The following is a 21,729-nucleotide window of genomic DNA, read 5'->3' as shown; positions in this document are numbered from 1 at the left end:
TATCACTCTGAATTGTGCTCTTTGTTTTTGAAGCTGGTCTTTGTAGGTCTTTTTTTTAAATTCATGTGCTAGGATTTGTCTCATTTCTGTTCCTTCACCTGTCCCATTCTTCATAATGAAAGAACTACCTTGTGTGTTTTAATTTTCCCCTTATTTCCCTTGGCAAAGATTGCTTTATTTCAATTTAACCTGAAATCTTTTCTTCCTGATTCTCCATAATTTGTCTGGGCTTTTTCCTCTTATAACTAGACATTGCCTACAATAACAGCTCCCCTGGCTTTAGACAAACCAAACTTCTTTTGACTCCTGAGTGTTCCTAAAAAGCTGTAAAAATGGTCACTTTAATTTCATTTCCTGCCTTCACAAAGGGGAGATTCCCTGGTAAATCCATCTTCTGTGTGGTCATGCAATTTAATATGTGCATTCATCTGTCTTTGCCTCTTTCCAAAGTATTTAGGAGCTTGTTCTCAAACGGAGTTAAAATGAGACTCTAGGAGGGAGATTTAAGGTATGAAACTCCTATCCATCCACCAATTTTTTGAAGCTTCTACAAAGTAGTAAAGGTAATTAGATTTATATTCAGACAGAAGAAAGGAAAACTTGAGTAAATGTTGTCCCTGGTGCAGGATGGGAGCTGAAATTATATCATCTCTTGAAATCAGTTGATTTCGAATCTTTTAACACCCACCCACTCACTCCCACACACAGAAAAATATGATGTTCTGTCTAATTGGACTTAAAATGTGACAGGGCTCAATCCCTTGTGTTTTAGGTGAAGAAAATAAGAGCACTACCTTCTTGCACTGGACGCACTGCATAGCAAACTGCTTTTCGTAGCAGGGTACACAGAAGTTTTGATTGTCTTTCGGGATGAAACTCTTTGTCCCAATTGGCTGTTGACAGCGGTAGCAGATAAAGCAAGTCTCGTGCCAGCTGTTGCCTTTATATTCCATCTTCCGAGTACCTGTAATGAGACCAGAACACAAACTGAATTTCTGGCTGAGACCAATGCAGTTTGTAACTCTTCTTCAGTGGCTGGCTGTCAGGGAATAAGCAGTGCAGCTATGAGACAGAGGCTAGCTTATGTTGTCAAGGTATGGGGTACCAGTTTAAGATTTTGGACAGTAAGAGGTTCTCCTTAAAAGAAGAGAGACGTTTACTGTTAATCCACTTTTCTGTCTGTTGACACGATATCAAGTTCTTAGGAGACTAACGAGCTGTTTGTGTGTTGGCTAATGATGAACCACACTAATTCCTTTGCCAACTCTCCTCACCCCAGTCACCACAGGGTGAAGTTTTACCATTTTCCTTTTCTCAAATTTTAATTCCCCTTTGTTTACCAGTATCTTAACTTTATTTTTCTTTTTTTTTGGTCTCATTAAATTCTGCCCATACTTCAGCAATTTTGTTTTTTAAAGATCTCACTTGCAGCAATGTAGTAAGTGCACTGTTACTCATCTTTGTGCCTGATGCTTGAGTATTTCTGACCCTTTTTGTTAATGGACACCTTTTAAGAATTATGCACTCCCTGTGCTGGTAACTCTTTATATCATACCAAAAGGAATTCTTGGACGAGTGGCATCCTGGGAAAAGATATAGATGCATGTTTTTGGAATAGCCAAGAATTATATTTACACATTTTTAGCTGTTCATTATTTGGGTTTGTATTATCACTGAAACACAAGGCAGGGGGAGCCCTGTTTGTTACCCACTAGATTGAAGTCAGTGGGAGCTCAGTTTGCAGAAGGCCTGAAAGATCAAGCTTGTAATTATTTAGTATTTAATGGGCTTGTCATTATAATGCTTTATTAAATCTTAATTGTACGTTTAGTGGGGCAAAGCAAAGGACAAGAGTAGCATCAACAATCTCCGTGAAGGGTATCCAGCCTCTTGCTGGTTCTTTATAAATGAATTATATTCCAGTTGGTGATCAGAGTAACATGGAGTGCTATACGAACAAACTTTAAAAATAGTAAAAAAATAAAAATAAATATTTCTCATCTCAGATAGAGATGCTTATACTGAAAAATGGATGTCTATCTGCTTTTATATATCTTTGCTGTTTCTTATTTATATGTCCTACGCTCTCATCAAACCCTTATCAAAACACCTTAGGTGTGCAAATAAAGTTGTGGTTTTGAGCTTTTGTCTAGGATGACTGGTGCGAGAATCAGCCAAGGAAAAAATTTACTGCAAAAAGTAACTGGTAGTCATTATGGAACATGCATATGGATTATTCAAATTGCCTTTTAATATTTTATTGCTGGACCAATACTCCTTCCACTTTAAGCCCTCAAATCATCAATCAAATCAATTAAAAATCAAGTGCTGTCCTATTGTCATGTGCAAGTGAGTCTTTTTCTGTTTACCTGTTTTTTTTTTTATACCTTTTATGCTCAAGAAAGACCTTACAGATATTTTGACCTATTATTCATTTTTTATTGCAGAATCTAAATTTAGAGTATTTTCCTAAAACAACTAAACTGAGAATTAAGTAAACTGTGTGTGTCCTCTGATCTTCAAGCATGGAAAGCCAACTGAGACAGAGTACAAAGGTGGGATTGGACAGAAGAGTTGTCCAGCCATCAAAAGCCTTTTAATGAATGCTTCTAAAGAGAATTGTAAATCCCATTAATAAAACTACTAAATGAAATAGATACTAGTTTTCAAGAACAATCCGTTTCACACACATAAAAATTCTAACAAGATTCATTATGAAAACTATGGGTTCTGGTCATGGAAATAACTTAGGATGCAACTATATCTTACAAAGTTCATCATGTCTTAGCAGAGAGAGTCATGGAAAAAAACATTTGTCACCACAAATATTGCCAAGATTGGGTTTGATGTTTAACCAGATCTTTCCTCAGTCCCAAAAGTGGGTATCCTAACCTGGCATAATAGTCTTCTTGCACTCATTACATTTGGAAGAGTATTCATTGGAGTAGCAGTCAGTGCAAAGTAGATGTTCCTCTTTAGCGGCAAAAGGCTTGTCCACCAATGAATTCTTGCACTGGAAGCAGTGAAAGCAGGTTTCATGCCAGTGGCGGTCCTTGTAAGACAGATCCTATAGAAATCCAAAACCACAGAGTGAACAGAACGAACAATTTGCACAACTGGAAGCTCAGAGAATGTAAATGTGTTCAGATCTGGATCACAGCCAGGAGTTAGGGCTTATTCCCACAGCTCAAGAAAACAGCATGTTCTAATGAAGGTGAACTTATTTTGCCATGATTACCAAAAGCAGCTGATGACAACTGTCAACCCTCTCTCAAATGAAGGTCAATTGAATTAAATTTCAGTTCAGTTAGGTATTTCCTCTGAGAATAAAGTCCTGGTTTTGAGTCAGGTTAGAACTTGTTAACTTTAGCAATATAACAACTCCCCCTATTTGTCTTAAGTATTTCCAATTTCTAGGTCATTTTATAGCTGTTCGTTTCTGGACTGAAATCCCTTTCCCTTTCTGATAGTTCAACAGATTTACACCAAGGCATGTACGTGTGTGTGCTGCAACTGATTTTTACCAAGTCTTATATTTCTGTTTCAAATGTAAATCAGGTGCATTGCTGGAGACTGAACAAACACTCTGGAAGATGAGACCACACCGTACCTGTAGCTTCTGATCCAGAACACTCCTGACCAAGGGATTAGCACCATGGAGCACCTAAGTATTTAAAATATCTCTCCAGTGGTACTTTTTAAAATTAAAACAAAACAAACCAACACCAAAAAAGTTCTTCTAAGAACTATGACTTAAAGGTGTAGTACATTGAGTCTTTTAAAATTCAAAGTAGTCTAATCAAGTAACATTTAAACAGTGTTTTTGGGAATTCAGACAAAATGAAGCTCAGATCATTGCAAGAATGGATATCTACCCCTAAATATGTAGGCTTCAGTTTGAGGCAGGACTGTGAGGTGTGTTCGTGTTGTCATGAGTAGGAAATATAAAAATTCAGCAGAAATAATTTGTCAGGTTCAAGCTCAAGAGCTGCTATATATTAATTAGAAGCACAGAATTGCCCTGGTTAACTGAAGGAAAGGAATGAGTTTTATATCTTTTTATTTTTTTCCCCTAATTGTATAAAGTGGAATGGAAACAATAGCTTGTGTCAGACCTACTCTGCTCCATGTAAGCATAGTCACAGGTGACTCCAAACACGCAATCTTAGCCCAGAACAAACAAATACTGTGGATTTAGGTTAGCCTAAAATAGCAACATGTTATGTCAGCAGGATCCTTGTTCTCAAAAATAGCTAACAGGAAACACTGAAATAGTTTTTGCATAGCTCAGCGGATGCGTAGTAATGTGCTAAACTATAGTAACTTCAGAAGAATTTGCGAAATGAAGAATCTCTCTTTGGACTACTGAGCTGCTCACCTAAATTTCTTAGGTCACTGTGAGTAACAAGTAGTGTCCAATACGTCTTTTGTCTCTGAGAATGCAGCCCGAGAGAGAGTATCTAAGCTTCCTGCTGTACAGCTTTCTGACAGTTGTTTACTCAGGTTGTCTATTTATTTCAAGGAAATCTTTTTGAAACAACCCAGATTTCTGACCAGAAAATCGTAGACTTTTCTAATAGCAAAATTAAAAAACTAACAAACAAACAAACAAAAAAACCCACATCTTGTTTAGAAGTTATTTAACTTTTTTTCTTCTTTAAATTAAGTTGAATAGCCTCAATCTGATCTCAAAGGAGAAAAATGTTTTCATCAGAGAAATATAACATACAGCCAAGAGCATTTTCCAAAATAAGAAATTTGCCTGCAAGAAAACAGAATAACAGATCTGTTTTTCTTTCTCTTGTAACAGGATAGATTCCTTTTTTTTTTTTTTTTTTTTTTTTTTCCTCCCATTTTCTGCCTTTCTCCATATTTTGCAGTATTCTGCAAGCTAATTTTTATACCCCAAACTCTCACACTGATATTTCCTTTCATTTTGCCTTGTTGAATCAATAAAATTATACCATGCAGAAGGTCTGTTTCCTGTTGCAGGGGAATAATGAAGAAAAGGATTAGCTTTTGCTGATGCAATGTTTAATCTTTGTATCGATCACGATGGCAGATTGTATGGACACTAGTGGAGCAGGTCACAGTACCAGACACTTCATCATAGCAAAGTGATGAGTCACAGCCACAACCCAAAGCAAGCAAGATCCAGACTGGTGCAAATAATCTTTAGCTAGCTTGGATGATTGCAACAGCTGGTGTCATCGAATGTGGGGGATGTTTAGGATGTCTGGGTTGGACATGCCTGCAGCAGAGCATTGGCCAGGTGAAATGGTTATTGCTTTCTTTCTCTGAATCTGCCATCTGAAGCAGGGAAGTTCAAGGTACTGATGAAACAGTTTGTGAGTTGTTTCACGGTTGTTCTTAGGTCAGTGCTACGAAGTCGGTGGATATCAGGTTTTGTCTATGTCAGTACATTGCATATCCAACTGGAGCTGTTGGTGTGCACATAAATTACAGATTTATCGATCTAGATCAGATTCTACACTGGAGAAGCTGCATCTGCAAAGATGACTTCAAGCTTGTCTGACTGTTAGGCTGGTGCTCAGTTAAGCTGAAAGAGCATTAGATTTACTCGAGGTTAGGCTAGCTGACAGGAACATAAACAAATCTGTTCAAGCAGAAGACACAAGTGATTTACTTGTAATTACTGTTTATTGCATGGATTTCCAGGAAGAACTAATAAAGACATTTACTATTGTGGACTCACAACTAGAGTGCATCCTTAAAATACTGATGAGTGTGACTTCTCAGCTGCTTTATGCAGCTTGAAAGAAATGAGTCCCTGATGCGACGTATTTTAACTAGTTTTTAATGAATCCTCTTATGTTTCCTAAAAGAAATCTGGCGATTGACTTTTTACCATCAATCTGTGCATCTGGCTATGAAAACTGACAGCCACGTGCTCTCGTCAGATAAAGCACACACAAGCACAGATAACAGCCTGAAGAATTACCACAGATTGACATTTCAGAAGTGGAAGTGTGTTTACATACAGAGAGATGCATGCACACAGATGCCTGTGGACTTGGTCTGTCCCGGGCAAGTGTTTTGCAGCTGAGGAGCAGAGAGCTGCAAACTAGTTCCAGATGTGCTCCCAGTGAAAACAAAGGGGGAGGAGGGCAATGCCTGCCTCTGAAGAGCTACAATAAATCCTGCAGCTGAATTTGCAGGAAGAAATATTTAGCACTTCATTCAGTTATATTTCTTCTGAATGTGAAAAATAATAATTCCCTTATCTGATTTGCTTGAGTACAAACATAACTAGATTAATGAGACCTGAAGCTACTCAGATTTGAATGTGTACATCTCTCAGCTTGATCTGAGAATCTGCTTCTTGAAAATTTCAGCTCAGTGCTCCTTGGGGGGACCAAATGAGTGGCAAATTCTGGGATGTTTCTCCAAGAGACATCAGAGTGAGCCAAGAGTTGTACACATGCAGATGACTGACAGTAGGAACATGGCATGAGGAAAAACTAATGTGGACCCTATCTGTATCCAAAGCTTTTTAGTCATCTCTTGCAAAATAGGTTTGAAACTACAGTTTTGAAAAGCCCTCAGGTGCTTTTCAAACAATTTTACTTTCCCTGACTTTCATCGTGCCATCTCCAAAGAGAACTTTGTCAGGATAGCTGTTTTCAGCCCCTCATATCCTACAAATACATCGTGTCTTAGACCTTTGTAGGTCTAAGCAACCTTAAGCCATTGTGAATTACCTTTTCTCCTGAACTGGCTCTCAACAGGGACCCAACAAGAAGAAGGAGACTAGAGGCATCATTACCAGAAGGATAACTGTATATGTTTGTTCATAAATGAAAAGCACACATCAGACTTTCTTACTAGTGACAATGCTATTTTCAGAAGGATAAGCAGGGAAAATGGGGTACTCCAACAAATCTCTGTACAAATTATGGTCATGCACACACTGTAACAGAACATTTTAGTTAATTCCCCATCAAGACTGTATTTAGAAAAGGTAAAATTAAGCAGCACTCTACTGAAGCCAGCACCGTAGTGATATGACAAGAGATGGATGGTCTCTGTCACCATTCCTCTTCATGAGAGCGAGTCTGATACTCAGCAATGCACAGAGGAAGTGTTGCAACACAGAAGAAAGTTTAAAAATTAGGACAACTTTTCACCCTTTCCTGATCCACGTCATTAGATGCTATATTTTTTGTTTAGTTTATATGTAAGACTGACCCTTTTGACTTATTTTTGGCCTATGTGCTGCCAAAGTAGTTTATCTCATGCTCCACTTTTAATTCTCACATTTTATGGAGGGAATTTTCACCCTCTCCTGCTTGCCAAGGCCAGCTTGTGGTCTGCATTAAGCACTTGATTACTGGAGGTATTTCCTGTATTTGTGATGGTTGCTGTGCCAGAGGGCCTGCAAAGAAACTATTAAAAAAAGGCAAAAATCAACCAAAAGTCACATTTAAGCAGTTAAGCAAATGAGAACATTATGGATGGATTTCCAGAAAGAAGCAAGGAAACAGTGGGCGTAGGGAGCATTCACCAGGGACACGGGCATCAAAATGCCAACCTCTTCTGCTTAAAAGGAGCAAATTTCTGCTAGGACCTGTTGGCATATGGAGGATGTGTAATAGCTGTGAGAGACATGGCATCGTGTTTTTCAACTGTCTGTCTGCCAGTGCCTCCCACCACTCAGTATATGAAGCTTCAGTGTAACCCAGGGGAGATGATGCTATGCACCAGTGCTGAAACACAGCAAGAAAGACACCACAGTAGTGCTGGAGCTGGAGAGCTGGCTGTCTCTTTGTCACCACCCGTTTTGCTTTGGTATAGCCCTTTCAGCTGCAGGAGAGTTGCTGCTGGGTGGGAGGGCTGGTTAGGGGATTGCTCCTGACCACTAAGAGGAGAGAGATTCTGTTCACTGTTTTTCTGCTGTCTTTTGTACAGTAATTTTCACAATGATAAGTAATCATTTACAATCTAATCAAAGCTAATTCTTGCTTTGCACCTAATTTTGCAGATAAGTGTTCATTCTTTGGGTATCGGGAGCTCTGAGAATCTTAATCCTAGTCTTTAGTCTCAAATTTTGCAGGTCCTAAGAAACAGCCATAGACTAACCAAGAAGTAATTCTTTGCAGGGTGAAATGAGGAGCATCCCCACTGGAGCTGAGATCTAATTTCAGCTCTTTTCAGTGCAGAGAAACAGTGGTGGCCAAGAAGGGACTTGCAAAGGAGGATCTGAGGTGAGAGCTAGTTGGGGCTTTTCAGTCTGTCCTGTGGATGGATGTAAGGGTGGGTGCCCCTGGAGGACACAGAGGCTTGGATGCTACCCTTCTGGATAACATTTTCACTTTATAAAGCTTTAGTTCTAAGTTTTACAGCTGAATAAAGGCTATGTCAGGACAGCTAATATGTATGGAGTCTACTTTGTACCTGTAGTAAGCATACTGGTTTTATTCCCAAGCATGACATGTTTTGACTGTACTGCAAATGCAGTGTGTGAAAAGATATATACATATATATGTATATGTGTATATATCTATTATGTGTTTAGATGCTTATGTGTATATATATAGCTTAATAAGGAGAAGAAACATGATTTTTGTGACTTTGTGTTTCCTGGTTCAATTATGCTCAATCATGGAAAAACTTTGACTGAAACTTGTGGCTGAGAAACCTTTAAGGGCTTTCTCTTAAATGTATTCTCTAGAGTCTGTTACTGTACTTGAAAAACTACTCTAGTTTTCCTCTCAATGGGAATATTATTCAGATCTCTTTTTTAATACTCACAACATATTTCATTTGCAGAAGACTCAAAGAGCTTAGGGACATTTAGCCATTTGTTAAAATTTGCTTAAAATTGGTCAGCAGGTTGAAAGGCTATAGCATAGAGGATTATTTGAAGGCACACACAGCAGTCATAGAAACGAACAACAACAAAAAAAAAGATGCATTTTTTTCTGGTACACTGTTAATTTCTTTAAGAAATCTTTATTTACTATCTTTTTGTTTTGGTTCTCCACATATAGTTTTGGTCCTTTACATATAAAAATATTCTTGTATTGCAGAAAATTATTGTTTTGTTGTTGTATTTGTTTTATCTGCTATTAGAGTGTGTTTTGCTTAAAAATACAGAAATGAAGTATATCGGATAACACCCACACTCCCTAAATCCATAAATTTGGGTTGAAAAGTTCAGCCTGATTAATTCCTGAATACTTTGTCCGAGATTTGTTGAAGCCAGTCCAAGTTTTGAAATTCTTGAATATCAACACATGGAAATATCTTCTCAGGGGATTAGAAGGAGACCTTAAAACAAAAGCACATTCTAGAATGGGGCAGAAATATTTTGCTTTTCCAGGTCAGGCCAGCTGTATTTTTTCTCTAATCTGCATATTTATGAGCTGTAGGGAAATTGGCAGTTTTATAGCCTCTTATGGGTTATTGCCAGTTCTCTGTCATGATGGCCAAACATTTTCACCTTTTTAAGGCTTCCGAAAGGGGCTTTCCCACCCATTTTCCAATAGGGTAGGATAGATAAGTTTGGAAGAGAGAAGAAATCAAATTTTCCTGATCTGGATAAGCATATACTTTTATATTTCTGAGTCTTTGAAGTAACGATAGTGTGGTAGTACCAGCAATATGAATTAATTTATGTTCCTAGAGGTATGGATCAACAATGAAGGAAATAAAAGAATCCTATGGCCATGCAACGTAAATCACTGTTTTAATGTAAACCCATGCTGCCAGTGAAACTCTTGGCCAACTTTGAACAGGTCAAATTTGTGCAGGGAGGGCGTACGTAGGATGAAATCCATCCATAGCAGTCCAACCATCACTTCACTGGATGCCTCAAATATCATCTGTCTTCATTCAGTCAGAGTAAAACTGGTGTGAACTCCACTTCTTTGGAGTAATTTAAAAGGAAAATAGGCAGTCACACCTCATTTAGAACAGGTACGTGTTGCCATGTGGTGTATAGCTCAAACAAGTGAGACCTCTGCTCTTTCCTATGTAATCTTTAGTTAGGTTCCACTATCATTATTCTCCATTTAGAAGTCTAATTGTGTTCTGACTGACTTATTACTTTGGTCAGTGTGAGCCAAATTTTTGTGGTCCATGAGTTGGCATCTTTTTCTGAGTGTATCTTGCCTCTTGATGACAATTAATTGTGGTCACTGCAGAGACAGCAGCAGCTTAGCTCCGTCCCATCCAAAGGCAAGAAAAATTGGTTGCTGCCACCTTTACAGGTCCTAGCTGGTCCCAAGGCCAGTTGGGCTCTCTTAATGAGTTAAGGAGACTTTCTGTCATCAGATCATCCCATGGCTTAAAGGAAGAGGGGTGCTTTTCAATTTCTATTAACATGTTTTATAATAGAGTCTTACCATTGGAAGTGACGAAAAACAGACACAGGGGTCCAGAAAAAAAACACTTTTTCACCAAAAGAAAACCCTACATAACCATCAAGATAAACTTATGGGTCCTTCTAGCTAATATCACCATGCTTCAGACACAAGGCTTCCACATAAAGACAGCGTTCTCCATCCTAAATAATAAAGTAAAATGTCAGTGATGTATTACCTTTGGAAAAAGGTCACTAAATTTAACCTGTTAACTTTGGGGAATACTGAAGAATTACATGTGTTTTTAACATCAAATATTTTCACCTGAAAACCCTTCTGGTACTTTAAATTGGGTCTGTTGCTGCTCAGAGCAGGACTCCTCTCAACCTGTGCATTATGCCCTCCAGCTATATAAGGCCCTGGGCAAACTGAATTAACAAACATCTGAAAGTTTGTTGCTCAACTCTGTTTTAAGAGGTGCGATGCACCCTCCGTTCCTGCTGGTTCCAAAGAAGTGTCTAGCACTTTGAGGACCAAATCGTTCATTCATTACATCAGTGAATTAAGCACTCAAGGATGAGCCTAACATTTCTGTGTAGAGTGAGGGATGTGCTCGCAGCTGTGGGGTAATACATTACTCTGCCAAGATTTCCATGATGAGACACAACTCTGCCGTACCTTGCAGTCAGCGCCAATAGGTTTTTTGCATTCCTCACAGGTGTTGGAGTAGAGGTTTTCGTAGCATTTCACGCAGTAGGGGCTGTCCTCCCTCAGGATGTACTTCTTGCCAAACAGGGACTCTTTGCAGTAGTGGCAGTCAAAGCGTTCGGTCATGTTGGTGTCTGGAGTCCAGCTATTCTGCCACAAAGACAGAAACAGGCATTTAGCAGACTAAGCACGTTGACCCAATCCCCCAAGAAGGCTTTATTATCAATTCCAGTTTATCAAATTCAAATTTCAATCAGATAAATCAACACAATAGAAGAAAACTATAAATCTTGTGGCCCTGGACAAAGACCGTAGCCCATCTATTTTAACCACCATTGACATGTCTTTGACCAGAGCTAGTGTTAGAGACCAGAGAAAGGAAAATGGGTAAGTCGTGATTGTGAAGAATTCACATGGGATTCCTAAGGAATATCGAGTAAGTTTGACCAAGGCCTAATGCAAGACGTTGTCTCTGTAGGGGATGGAGGAAACCAAATATCTTAAGAGGATGAATCAGCTAATCTCCAGAAGGACCAGCATCTCTTCTGTAAGGTGAGAAGTTTTGCATTGCTGGTAGACTTTAGTCATGCAGGGGCTATCTAACACCATTGCCATGTGCTTCTGCACTTTCCTTCTCTGCATTCTCTATAAGCCCATGGCAAACAGTCATTGCCCTGCAGAGAGCCATTACCCCTCCATCTCTGCTAATATGTGGGACTGTGGGTGCTCTTAGCAGCAGGAGCTGGGGGGGGCAGCAATTGTGTGTCTGAGTCTTCTCTGATGCCCCTGAATGAGTTATCCAGATGCTGTGGTTTAGTGGGACACAAACAAGAGCTAGCTACCCTGGTTAAACCAAATGTCATGTAATGTTTATGGAAGCAAAAAAGCCACTAGAAGAAAATGCAAAAGGTCATCTTGTCTGAATCAGGGTCACTTGCTATTTTTTCCTCTGGTCTTGTTATGTCTCCAGTATATTTTGGATGCACACACAAGTAACAATGACATGAATGTCTTTGATTACTTGCATGAATGTTCATTACTGCCTGGGACAATTTATTTTGAGTCTGGGTTTAATTGGAATCATCAGCTTCTTAGCCTGAGGCTCTCAGTGTGTGTTACACCTGAAATCTGCTCAGAGGTTACTGCTGGAGCAGGACATAGCCGCCTGTTTAGGAAGGGGAATTTCCAAGGCAGAAAGCACATTCCACCTGTACTGCATGACCTTCACTGCCTGCCAGGCCTGGGCTCCCCGTTAAGCCAGATTTGGTCTATAAAGCCTTAAATGCTTTGGGTACTAATGGCTTAAGTGGCTATCTCTGTCTTTCACACACAAGTGATGTTCACAGCAGCCGCAGTGCTTTTGCCAACTTTAGCCCTCACTTTTAAACAAAAAGTTGTTACTTGCTTAGTGTTCTTGGCGTGGGTTCCTTGATCCTGGAGTTTGTCCTCTTCTTTTGGCTGGAGGAGCCACCCTTAGGGCATTCTGAAATTCTTAGTTCTCCTCCAGGATTTTCAGTTCTTATTATACTGTATCCCCTGTGGCTGGTGTTTGATTAAGGTTGTAGGGTGGTCCGAATGGGCAAAGTTGGATTTGGTGGCTGGAAGGCTTTCTATTTTGGATGATCTGTCAGCTGCTGAATTGTGTAGTTATTCACTAAGCCTAAGAGTGAGAGCTTTTGTATGTGTGGTACAGGCACATGATGGCTCAGCTGCTGGGAAGCCTTCTGAGCTCCAGGTGACTGCTAAAGGAAAAGGACAGGGAAACTAATGAACACCCCAAAGTGCTTGGAACACAAATCCTGGCAGCTGGTCATCCGTGCTATGACCTACTCAAAAGGAGCAGCAGTGCAGCTGTTTTCACTCTACAGGAGCTGTGGAAAGCACTAATTAACTTCCTTATCCAAAAGGAAAGCTAGGAGTACGCTAGGTGCTCTTGGTCCTTGGAGATTAAAGAGCACCATAGGGATTGATAACGAAATGATGGAAAATCAGAGGAATTACACTGGAGAAAGAAGTGCAGAGACTACCCGAAGTTCACCTGTAGCCCATCTCCAACAGCAGTGGCTAGCAAAGACAGCAGAAGGAAAGAGAGCAAGAAACAGGGCTGGCACAAAGGTGTATTTCCTTCATAACTTCCTGCAGGTTAGTCTCCTCTTCAAGTGGAGGTGAAGTCTTTGCCACAACATTTAGTCGGTGTTGGTAGATTTATTTTCCCCTCCATTTTGAGCCCATTTACATTCCTAACCTACGTAACACGTTTGTACTTCCCATGAAAGAAATAGAAAGGACTTAACTTGCTTCAAGCAAATCCCTCCAAGGAGTAATTTCAGCTAAATGAATGGAGTCAGGCTATTATAAAGTTGTGTGTATGACTGAGTCTGAGAGGAGTGTTAGCTTTCTGTAAAAGGTAGGTATTTAGGACATAAATCTGTAGCTTTTTACCAGACTCTATCACCTTTTTAAATGATAGGATTTGGTTGCACAGTCAATTTGCATTATTAAAAATCTGAAATCTGAGCAGGAAATGTGTATGGACTTGCATTTTTCACATTTCTTCAGATTTTATTTTTTTTCGTAGCCTTGAATTAGGTGTGCAATACCACAGAGCCAAAGCTTTGTGTGGTGAAGACGTGTAAGAGTGAAAAATATAGGGTGTGATTCCCTTAAAGGTTTATACCATTTCTATTCTTCATCCAAAGCTGCCAAATGTAAAATAGAAGTGGTTCGTAACTGGAAGCAAAGACTATTACATCTGAACTGGATGTTCCGATGTCGCGGGGGTGTTCCTGAGTGCTCTATTATTTTCTGGGTGTTTTTTCACAGGAACACAGGCAAGCATTACAGCTTGTTTGTTATAAGAAGAGTCACTGCCACTATTTTGGAAAATACCTAGACACATCCTGAAAGGGATTTGATTTTGTTAACTGTGCTCAGAGATTGTCAAGGTCCCTCCCAGAGCAGGGAGAGGCAGAACCAATTCCTATGTCTCAAATAGATTTGGGGTGAACTCCACTCTGAGAAGACCCTGAAGGGATATTTCTGGTTAGGGTTAGAGGCATAGCTCCAGTGGTCTGGGAAATTAAATGACAAGAAAGGAAAATCTCCAAGATCTGCATTTTGGTTTTAGTTACGTGACTTTGCTGGATCTGGCAGCAATTTCAGACCCAATATCTCTTAAAGTTAGGCACTCAGGTTCATATGGTTTCCTTCAGAAAGCTGGAATTCAGCGCGAAGCATCCCAAGCTCCAGGCTGTTTAGATTTGAGTCTTGGACTGAATCTCACAACCCACTATGTGATATTTTGAGGATATTTTGGCAGTTTTATTCTTCTCTGGAGAGAAGAAATTAAATATAAAATAATCAGAGGGCCTATCTGCGGAATATTAGTAGGAATGCCAAATGAATCCTTTCACTGTTGCTTTACAAATAAACATGAAATCACACTGAGCAATGCTTTTGCCTGTCAAAAAAAAAAAAAAAAAAAAAACAACAACAACAACAAAAAAACAACAACAACAAAAAAAAAACCAACAACTATTTTCGCAGTTGTGGACAGGCACAAATTGCAATTCAGCCTTCTTGCCATTGATTAATGCCTTCCTATTGTGCTGATACTTGTTGAATGTAGAGCTCTGTGGGCCAGAAGCTCATCTTTATTATGCCTCTCTGTAGTACCACAAGGTCTTTAGATTTTATTGCAGTAGTCATTTTACACTGATGCAATTTCAGATTGCTCTCAACATTAGCATAAGGGAGAAATTGATTTTTCTGCCACAGTCTCCCTCCTACAGCATTAGACATAACAAGTACATCTCCAAAAGGAAAACAGCTTTCCCCTGCATGCCCAGAAGGGAAGTTCCAGCTTATGCTAAATGTTAGCACTACCCAGATAGTGTCTTCCAGGATGTAAGAATTGGCATGAAAATTACCAAAAAGTAAGTAGTAGGCTGAAATAAAAGCTGTGCTTCTTTCCTCTTCTTCCCCTCTCTGCTCATACAGGCTCATTTTACTAGAAGCAATGGTTGAAGTTATCATACTATCTCATAAAAATTAGGGTTTATTAAGGAATTATGTAGCATTCCCTCATCAACTGACATGATCTGCTACTAGAAGAAGGGACTAGCTGCCCCAGACCATGTGTGCTTTTTCCAGCAATGTTTGCAAACCTAATAGGAGATGTTCTCTAAATTGTCTAAAAAACATAGGAGTTTAGTTTATTTAGAGAAGTGAAACACTGATCTCTTTACTGGTATTTGCAGATACTGAACTAAACCACCTGTAGATGCCTAAGAGGGGTTTGTTACTGACCTTGGTCAGATCGATAGGGCTAGAGTTTTCCTATGCCCCTAAGAGCAAGATGTTCTCTCATGAAATAAAAGGTCTTTGGAGACACCCATCTTCTTCCAACACATACACACATTTCTCCCACCTGACTTTTTTTTTTTTTTTTCTTTTTTCCCAGAAGAACTGTGCACATGGAGTATTTTTGATCTGTTTATTTTCCTTCCCCTGAGAAAGGAAGATTTGTGTCTGGCAACTCCAGTGACATAAGCCATGCAGGTCCAGAGCATTTGGAAACAATTTATGCTAATGTTCCAAAGGCTAAATTGCAAAGATTTATGATATCCTTTGCAACTATGAACTAGCAGTTCAAACTGTGCTGGTCTTTCTGGCAAGAGGTGATTATTTTCCTGTAACTTAGCAGCTATTGCCACATTTATTATCTACAATCTTACTGCAGCAACTGCAAACCACTCTTCTAAGTGCTAATCATTTTTCCACACCAGGCAATAATGTCATGCAGGGGGGCAGGAGAGAAGAAGGGCTGTATATATATGTGTGTGTGTATTTCTTTTGAATTTACTTCAGGAGAAGTAAAGAAATGACCATTTGCCAGTAGCACTGACAAGTGGAAAAAAGATGTAACATGCAGTCAGAATCCACCTGAACTTCAGTGGGTGGAAGTTAGCTGGAACAGATGCACAACACAAACATCCAAAACAGTCCTTCATGTTTATGTTTACTGGGACGCATTTAGGGGCAGTAGCCCTCTTTCTTTTGGCTTGCTTATGTTCTGCTTTGTGGGACGAGTGCCCACAGACACCCTGATGGGAGATCCTGTAGGGAAACCTGCATGCTTGGATCTGCAGCTGGCCATGGGACAAGTGCTACTTCTGTGTTGCTTGCATCCCTGACCCTCCAGCAGCAGGCTCCTGACCATGGGGAACCAAGCCAGCTGATGCAGAGCAGGTAAATGTCTCTCCATGGATCACAGAGGGACATTTTCATCCTTAGCTTCCAAAAGCTAAGCCAGATGCTGAGATGCAAGTGACACAGAGCTCATCCTACAGAAAGCTCAGCCATCTGCTCTTCTCCTGCCATAGGCCCTCTGTCCCTGACAGTGGCTGTTGGGCTACCACTCTGTAAAGATGAGTTTCTTCATTAAAGAGAGGAAAAGAGTTATGCTTTTGCAAGGTTATTGAGACACTGAAGCTTATTACTGTGGCAGCTGTTCATAACATCACTTTTGTGCATGTCCCTGAAAAGGGGAGGCATGATTACTGTAGGGAATGAGTGGCTGGGTGTCCCTGTATCCCATAGTCTGGGGCTTATGCTCAGCTTGTAAATGAGACAAGGATGCTTAGACAGATCTGGCTTCAGTCTTTCTTTCTCTTGTCATTTTTAAGCTGAGGAAAAAGTGAAAGCTTCTTTCTCTTGTTGCTGTGGAAGAGCAGTCCTGTAGTAAACCCATCAAAAGATTCGGCACCTTGTCTTCAAGAAATCAAGGCCTTGTAACACAACATGTCATTGCTCTCCCACATCAGCCCTGTTAACAATGTCCAGACTGATTTACCAGTGTCCAAGTCAAGGTTAGGATGTCAGAAATATCTGACTACAGAGGTGTCCCTTGCTGCTTCTGAAGGTTTTAAGCTTAGAGAAGATATTTGTAGATCTCCTACCAGTTACCTTGCAAAAGCAGGGAAAACTTGATTTGCTATTTGAACATAATAATAAAATAAAGTTGTACCCAGATCTTAAATATCCCACCCAGTCTTTTCTATATACGTACCAAATATTAAAACAAACAAACAAGCAAACAAACAAAAAAGCCCTTTATGTTTTAATGGACCTTTTAAAGTTACCTGAAAGTATTCTTCAGAATCACATTTAAGTTTTTCCAGCAACTCATCTTGCTTGTACACGGGTGACTTATTTTGCTTATGGTATAGCATTCCAGTGTCTCTTTTTAAGTAGTTTAGAGCAATTTTCTGAGCAGACAGACGGCATTAACATGTGCAGATAACCAAAGCATACCTGGTTCCTGTCTGGATAGCACAGTCAGCCTATCATGAATTAGAAAGTGGAAAGTCTGCTATTTAATATTGCTTTCATTAAAGTAATAATAATAATAAAGAACAGAAAATGTTTCTTGTGTGGGAAGGTTCTCAATGCCTCTGCCTAAGTACAGTCACAACGGTGGAGCAGGAACACTCCAGTTGTGGTTTCTGCGTGGTTTGTTGTGTTTGGCATTCAGTAAGGATCTGCTCCAGTTTAGAGCCATTCCTGCAGCTGTGGAGTAAGCAGCAGTGGTAGTAAGTACAGATCCCACAGAAGAAATGAGCACTGGTACTTTGACAGTGCACCCCACACAATTTACACTATGATTAACTGAGGTTGATATTGAAGTGACTAGAGGATGTATGGTTTTACAAACATTCCTGCATACATTTCATTTACAAAAGGAGCCTATTTAAATAACACAGAGCATGACTCTTACATCTACCATAGCGAGGAAGAGCACAGCTCAAGCGGAAAGGCTTGCTCTTATGTTGTATTTCAAAGCCTTTTGAAACTGCTGTCTGCCTTCTTTCTCTTGTGGAATAAGACAATACTTACTCCAAAGAGAGAGGCCAAATACTTGACATTACTTAAGCATAGAAATTCATATTTCTAGTAAGATCATTTAAGCAGATAACAGAACATGAGGAAGGAGAAAAATAGTATAACATTAATAAAACCTGCAGTTATCTCTGGCTCTACCCTATGGAAAAAAAATATTTAATCTAAATGACTGCAGCTATTAGGCTCCAATAGAGGTATGTTTTTTCCAGAAAAGTATCATTTTCTCTTATTGACAGGAGCACTGTTAATGTCAAGGAAATCAGACTCCAAGATAAAAATATCCAGAAAAAAATCACGTTCTACTATGCAATGAAATTTCTGAGTTTTTCTATATTTTTGAAATGCTTTATAAAAAAATCCAGGACACAAAAATAGGACACTGTCCCAAATATATAATGTTTATTTCTTTCTAGAAAGTATAGAAACAAAACTGGGAGGATCCTATGCAGGAAGAATGCATTGTTATTTGTCCTGGACTTTAGCAAAGCAGCTCCGTCTCTTTCTCTCTGTTTCTGTTTACAAAGTCAAGACCACAAAAGCCCTTTCTGTCTAAGATAACTGGCACACATGGTGATGTGGAGGACAGTTAATGCACGTCTTTCATCTGCTGTGTGAAACTACTGTAGCAATGAATGCTTCGATGCTGTGAGGCATCCATACTTCTCTGCTAAACTCCTGAGCCATTGGCTTTCCAAAATGTGGGAAAAAAAGGCTACATAAGTCTTAGTGATGCCCATTCAGATGGACATATTTTAGAAAAATAGGTGGGTTACAGCTTGGTGAAACCAGTTTGGTCCAGTTTGTTGGCTGGGGTTTAGGGATAGGGACTGGACATAGTGAGCAAAGACATCAGCTGTTAATGTTGAGTAAAAGCATCTGTGGTGCATGAGAGACTTGGGAACAAGCACTGAAAGACAAAGTGAGCCTGGAGACAAGGAAATAGGTAATCCTTTTGTGGGTGAGATCCTTCCTAACTGAAGAAGGAAGATGTTGGGTGGACTGTGGAGAAATGCACTGCATAACATGGAGGAGGAATTAATCATAGAATCATAGAATCATAGAATCATAGAATATCCTGAGTTGGAAGGGACCCTTAAGGATCATCAAGTCCAACTCTTGACACCGCACAGGTCTACCCAAAAGTTCAGACCATGTGCCTAAGTTCACAGTCCAATCTCTTCTTAAATTCAGACAGGCTCGGTGCAGTGACCACTTCCCTGGGGAGCCTGTTCCAGTGTGCAACCACCCTCTCTGTGAAGAACCCCCTCCTGACGTCCAGCCTAAATTTCCCCTGCCTCAGCTTAACCCCGTTCCCGCGGGTCCTGTCACTAGTGTTAATGGAGAAAAGGTCTCCTGCCTCTCGACACCCCCTTACGAGGAAGTTGTAGACTGTGATGAGGTCTCCCCTCAGCCTCCTCTTCTCCAGGCTGAACAGGCCCAGTGACCTCAGCCGTTCCTCGTACGTCTTCCCCTCAAGGCCTTTCACCATCTTCGTAGCCCTCCTCTGGACACTTTCCAACAGTTTCATGTCCTTTTTATACTGTGGTGCCCAGAACTGCACACAGTACTCGAGGTGAGGCCGCACCAGCGCAGAGTAGAGCGGGACAATCACCTCCCTTGACCTACTAGCGATGCCGTGCTTGATGCACCCCAGGATACGGTTGGCCCTCCTGGCTGCCAGGGCACACTGCTGGCTCATATTCAACTTGCTGTCTAATCAGTGATGGGACCTAGTCTCTGAAGATACTTCTGGTCTAAATCCATAGAGTTCTTTAGAACAACAAGAAAACAGGGCTAAGGAAATGCTTACAAATATCTTACTGTTTTATGCAACTTAGTACTTTTATTATACAAGATGAAGAGTGATGAGTTTTGAACCCTTGTGCCTATGTTTTCCAAGGGTCTAGAACTGCTTCCTGCCAAACTTATGTGCAGCCCTAGAGCTTGCTCTTCTGTGGTTGATATATTTGCAACTTCAAAACTGAAAATTTGCTGTGAAAAGGGAGAGGTGAAAATTTTTATGTCAGTGTTACGTTCACCTACATCCCTCTTACAGTGTTTTGCTATATATACACTAAACATTATCATCCTAGATAGCCAATATAATGTAGAAGAGTATGTAAAAAGGAAAAAAATGAAGACTAATTTTTTGAGTTGACATGAGTATTATTGTATTCAGCTTTAAAATAAGCCTCTAGCATTTTCTAATCAAACTATATATTTGCCTCATCCCTGGCAGTGTCCAAGGCCAGGTAGGATGGGGCTTTGAGAATCCTGGTTCACTGGGAGGTGTCCCTGCCCATGGCAAGGGGTTGGAAATATATGGTCTTTAAGGTCCCTTCAGACCCACACCTTTCTATGATTACATATATGTGGATATCTAATTAGCATTGTTTTAATGTTAATGCTTCATTGGCAGTCAATTTATCCAAGATTTATTTCCATGAAAACTTTCATTACCCTGCCATTTCACACCCTCACTTGGGAAGAATCTGCATCACAAATAACTGTGCACATGTAAATGAACCATAAAAATTGCACAATTAAAATTAATCAGTCTAAAAATGCAAATTATGAGTTCCACAATCTCTGCAGCAGTACCCAAATGTGGTAAGGTGACTGTCTACAACACTATACCATACAGAGGTTCTTTGATGATACTGAGGATCAATTTATCCAACACGAATGCACCTCAGACCTGCTTGTAGCTCGCCTTTAGGGTCCTAGAATGAGCAGTGGTGTACGGCCAGCAGCAACAGGCAATCATTCAGTTTTCAGCCCAGTTTTCATAGAGGAGCCATGTCCTCTGGCTGTTGGTGTTAACATTAATCCAGTCCCTCCCTTGAGTTCTGAATGTCCTGCACACTTCAAGGCAAGGAGGTGAGGATGACAGCAGGTAAAGCATTGCTTGGTTCTCAGACCTGGGACTCAATGTCCTGTGGAACAGAGCCAGGATTCACTCCTGTGAGTATAGGTCTTTACAGCCCACTCCCCTCATTTTCTTTTGCGGTGAAAGTTTGAATTTGCATGGAAATGTGGCAGAAACAATCACATCTGCCCTTACAATTGCAGGACCTGCATTTATCTATCTGTCTGTCTGTCTGTCTATCTATCTATCTATCTATCTATCTATCTATCTATCTATCTATTTTAATCTCCTGATATTTAAAGCATAATAGGAACTTGCAGGACTATGTTGAGTGTGACTGAAGGAGTTGTCTAAACCTTTTCTAGTGCAAAGTGTGATCTCTGGGAGTGCTGATGTTTGTCTGTACGGATAGGAAAGATGTGATTTCAGGGAAAGAGACTTCCTTAAGAAACTGTATTATCTTAGGTAGGGCATTATCTGTATCTGAGTACTTTGATCAGTTATAGATAAAGACTAAATTGCCATTGCATGATCTTCATGGTGGAAGTTTTACATAAATAATGTCCAACAACACAGCTGCTGCTATATGATAGCAGTGATCTCACAGAAAATAATGAGAATGTCCTATAAAAAAAAAACAAGCACCTGGAAGTGAGTTTTTGGTGCTTGCATGTGTAGCACTGCTGATTCCCTTGGGAGCACATTCAGCAGAGTGGTAAGAACCAAAAGTAAATGAATTCTACCCAAATGCTTCTGCCATCTTGGGATCTTCTAAGCATTCTGGAAAAAACTCAGGCACTGGTGCATCTCCCAACCTCAGGCTCACTAGTCAGGTGGAGGTGTCAAGTGGGAACCCCAGGTAACTTCCACAAACATGATTTCTCAGCAACAGCAGTTTTTTTTGACCTTTCAGCTGGCACCTCA

The 21,729-nt window shown here is 40.1% G+C and overlaps 1 protein-coding gene across 4 annotated transcripts in view; it reads right to left on the bottom strand.

Moving 5' to 3' along the window:
* The window catches only part of FHL2 (four and a half LIM domains 2), a 41,737-nt gene that overhangs the window by 2,789 nt on the left and 17,219 nt on the right, over window positions 1-21,729 (bottom strand). For 2 of the 4 annotated variants that reach the window (XM_082755472.1, XM_082755474.1), the window contains exons 2-4: window positions 11,004-11,178; window positions 2,893-3,067; window positions 795-964 (exon numbers count right to left, since the gene is read on the bottom strand). In XM_082755472.1, the coding sequence (XP_082611598.1) occupies window positions 795-964; window positions 2,893-3,067; window positions 11,004-11,159 (501 nt within the window). In that variant the 5' untranslated portion in view covers window positions 11,160-11,178. Of the gene's footprint in view, window positions 1-794; window positions 965-2,892; window positions 3,068-11,003; window positions 11,184-21,729 lie in introns of all 4 variants that reach the window. The other 2 variants (XM_082755471.1, XM_082755473.1) reach the window with 1 other exon arrangement.

Source organism: Aythya marila (assembly GCF_965140915.1).
Source record: "Aythya marila genome assembly, chromosome: 1".
NCBI classification, from domain to species: domain Eukaryota; kingdom Metazoa; phylum Chordata; class Aves; order Anseriformes; family Anatidae; genus Aythya; species Aythya marila.
The sequence above is the reverse complement of the archived record's forward strand: the minus strand, read 5'-3'. Positions and strand labels throughout refer to the sequence as shown.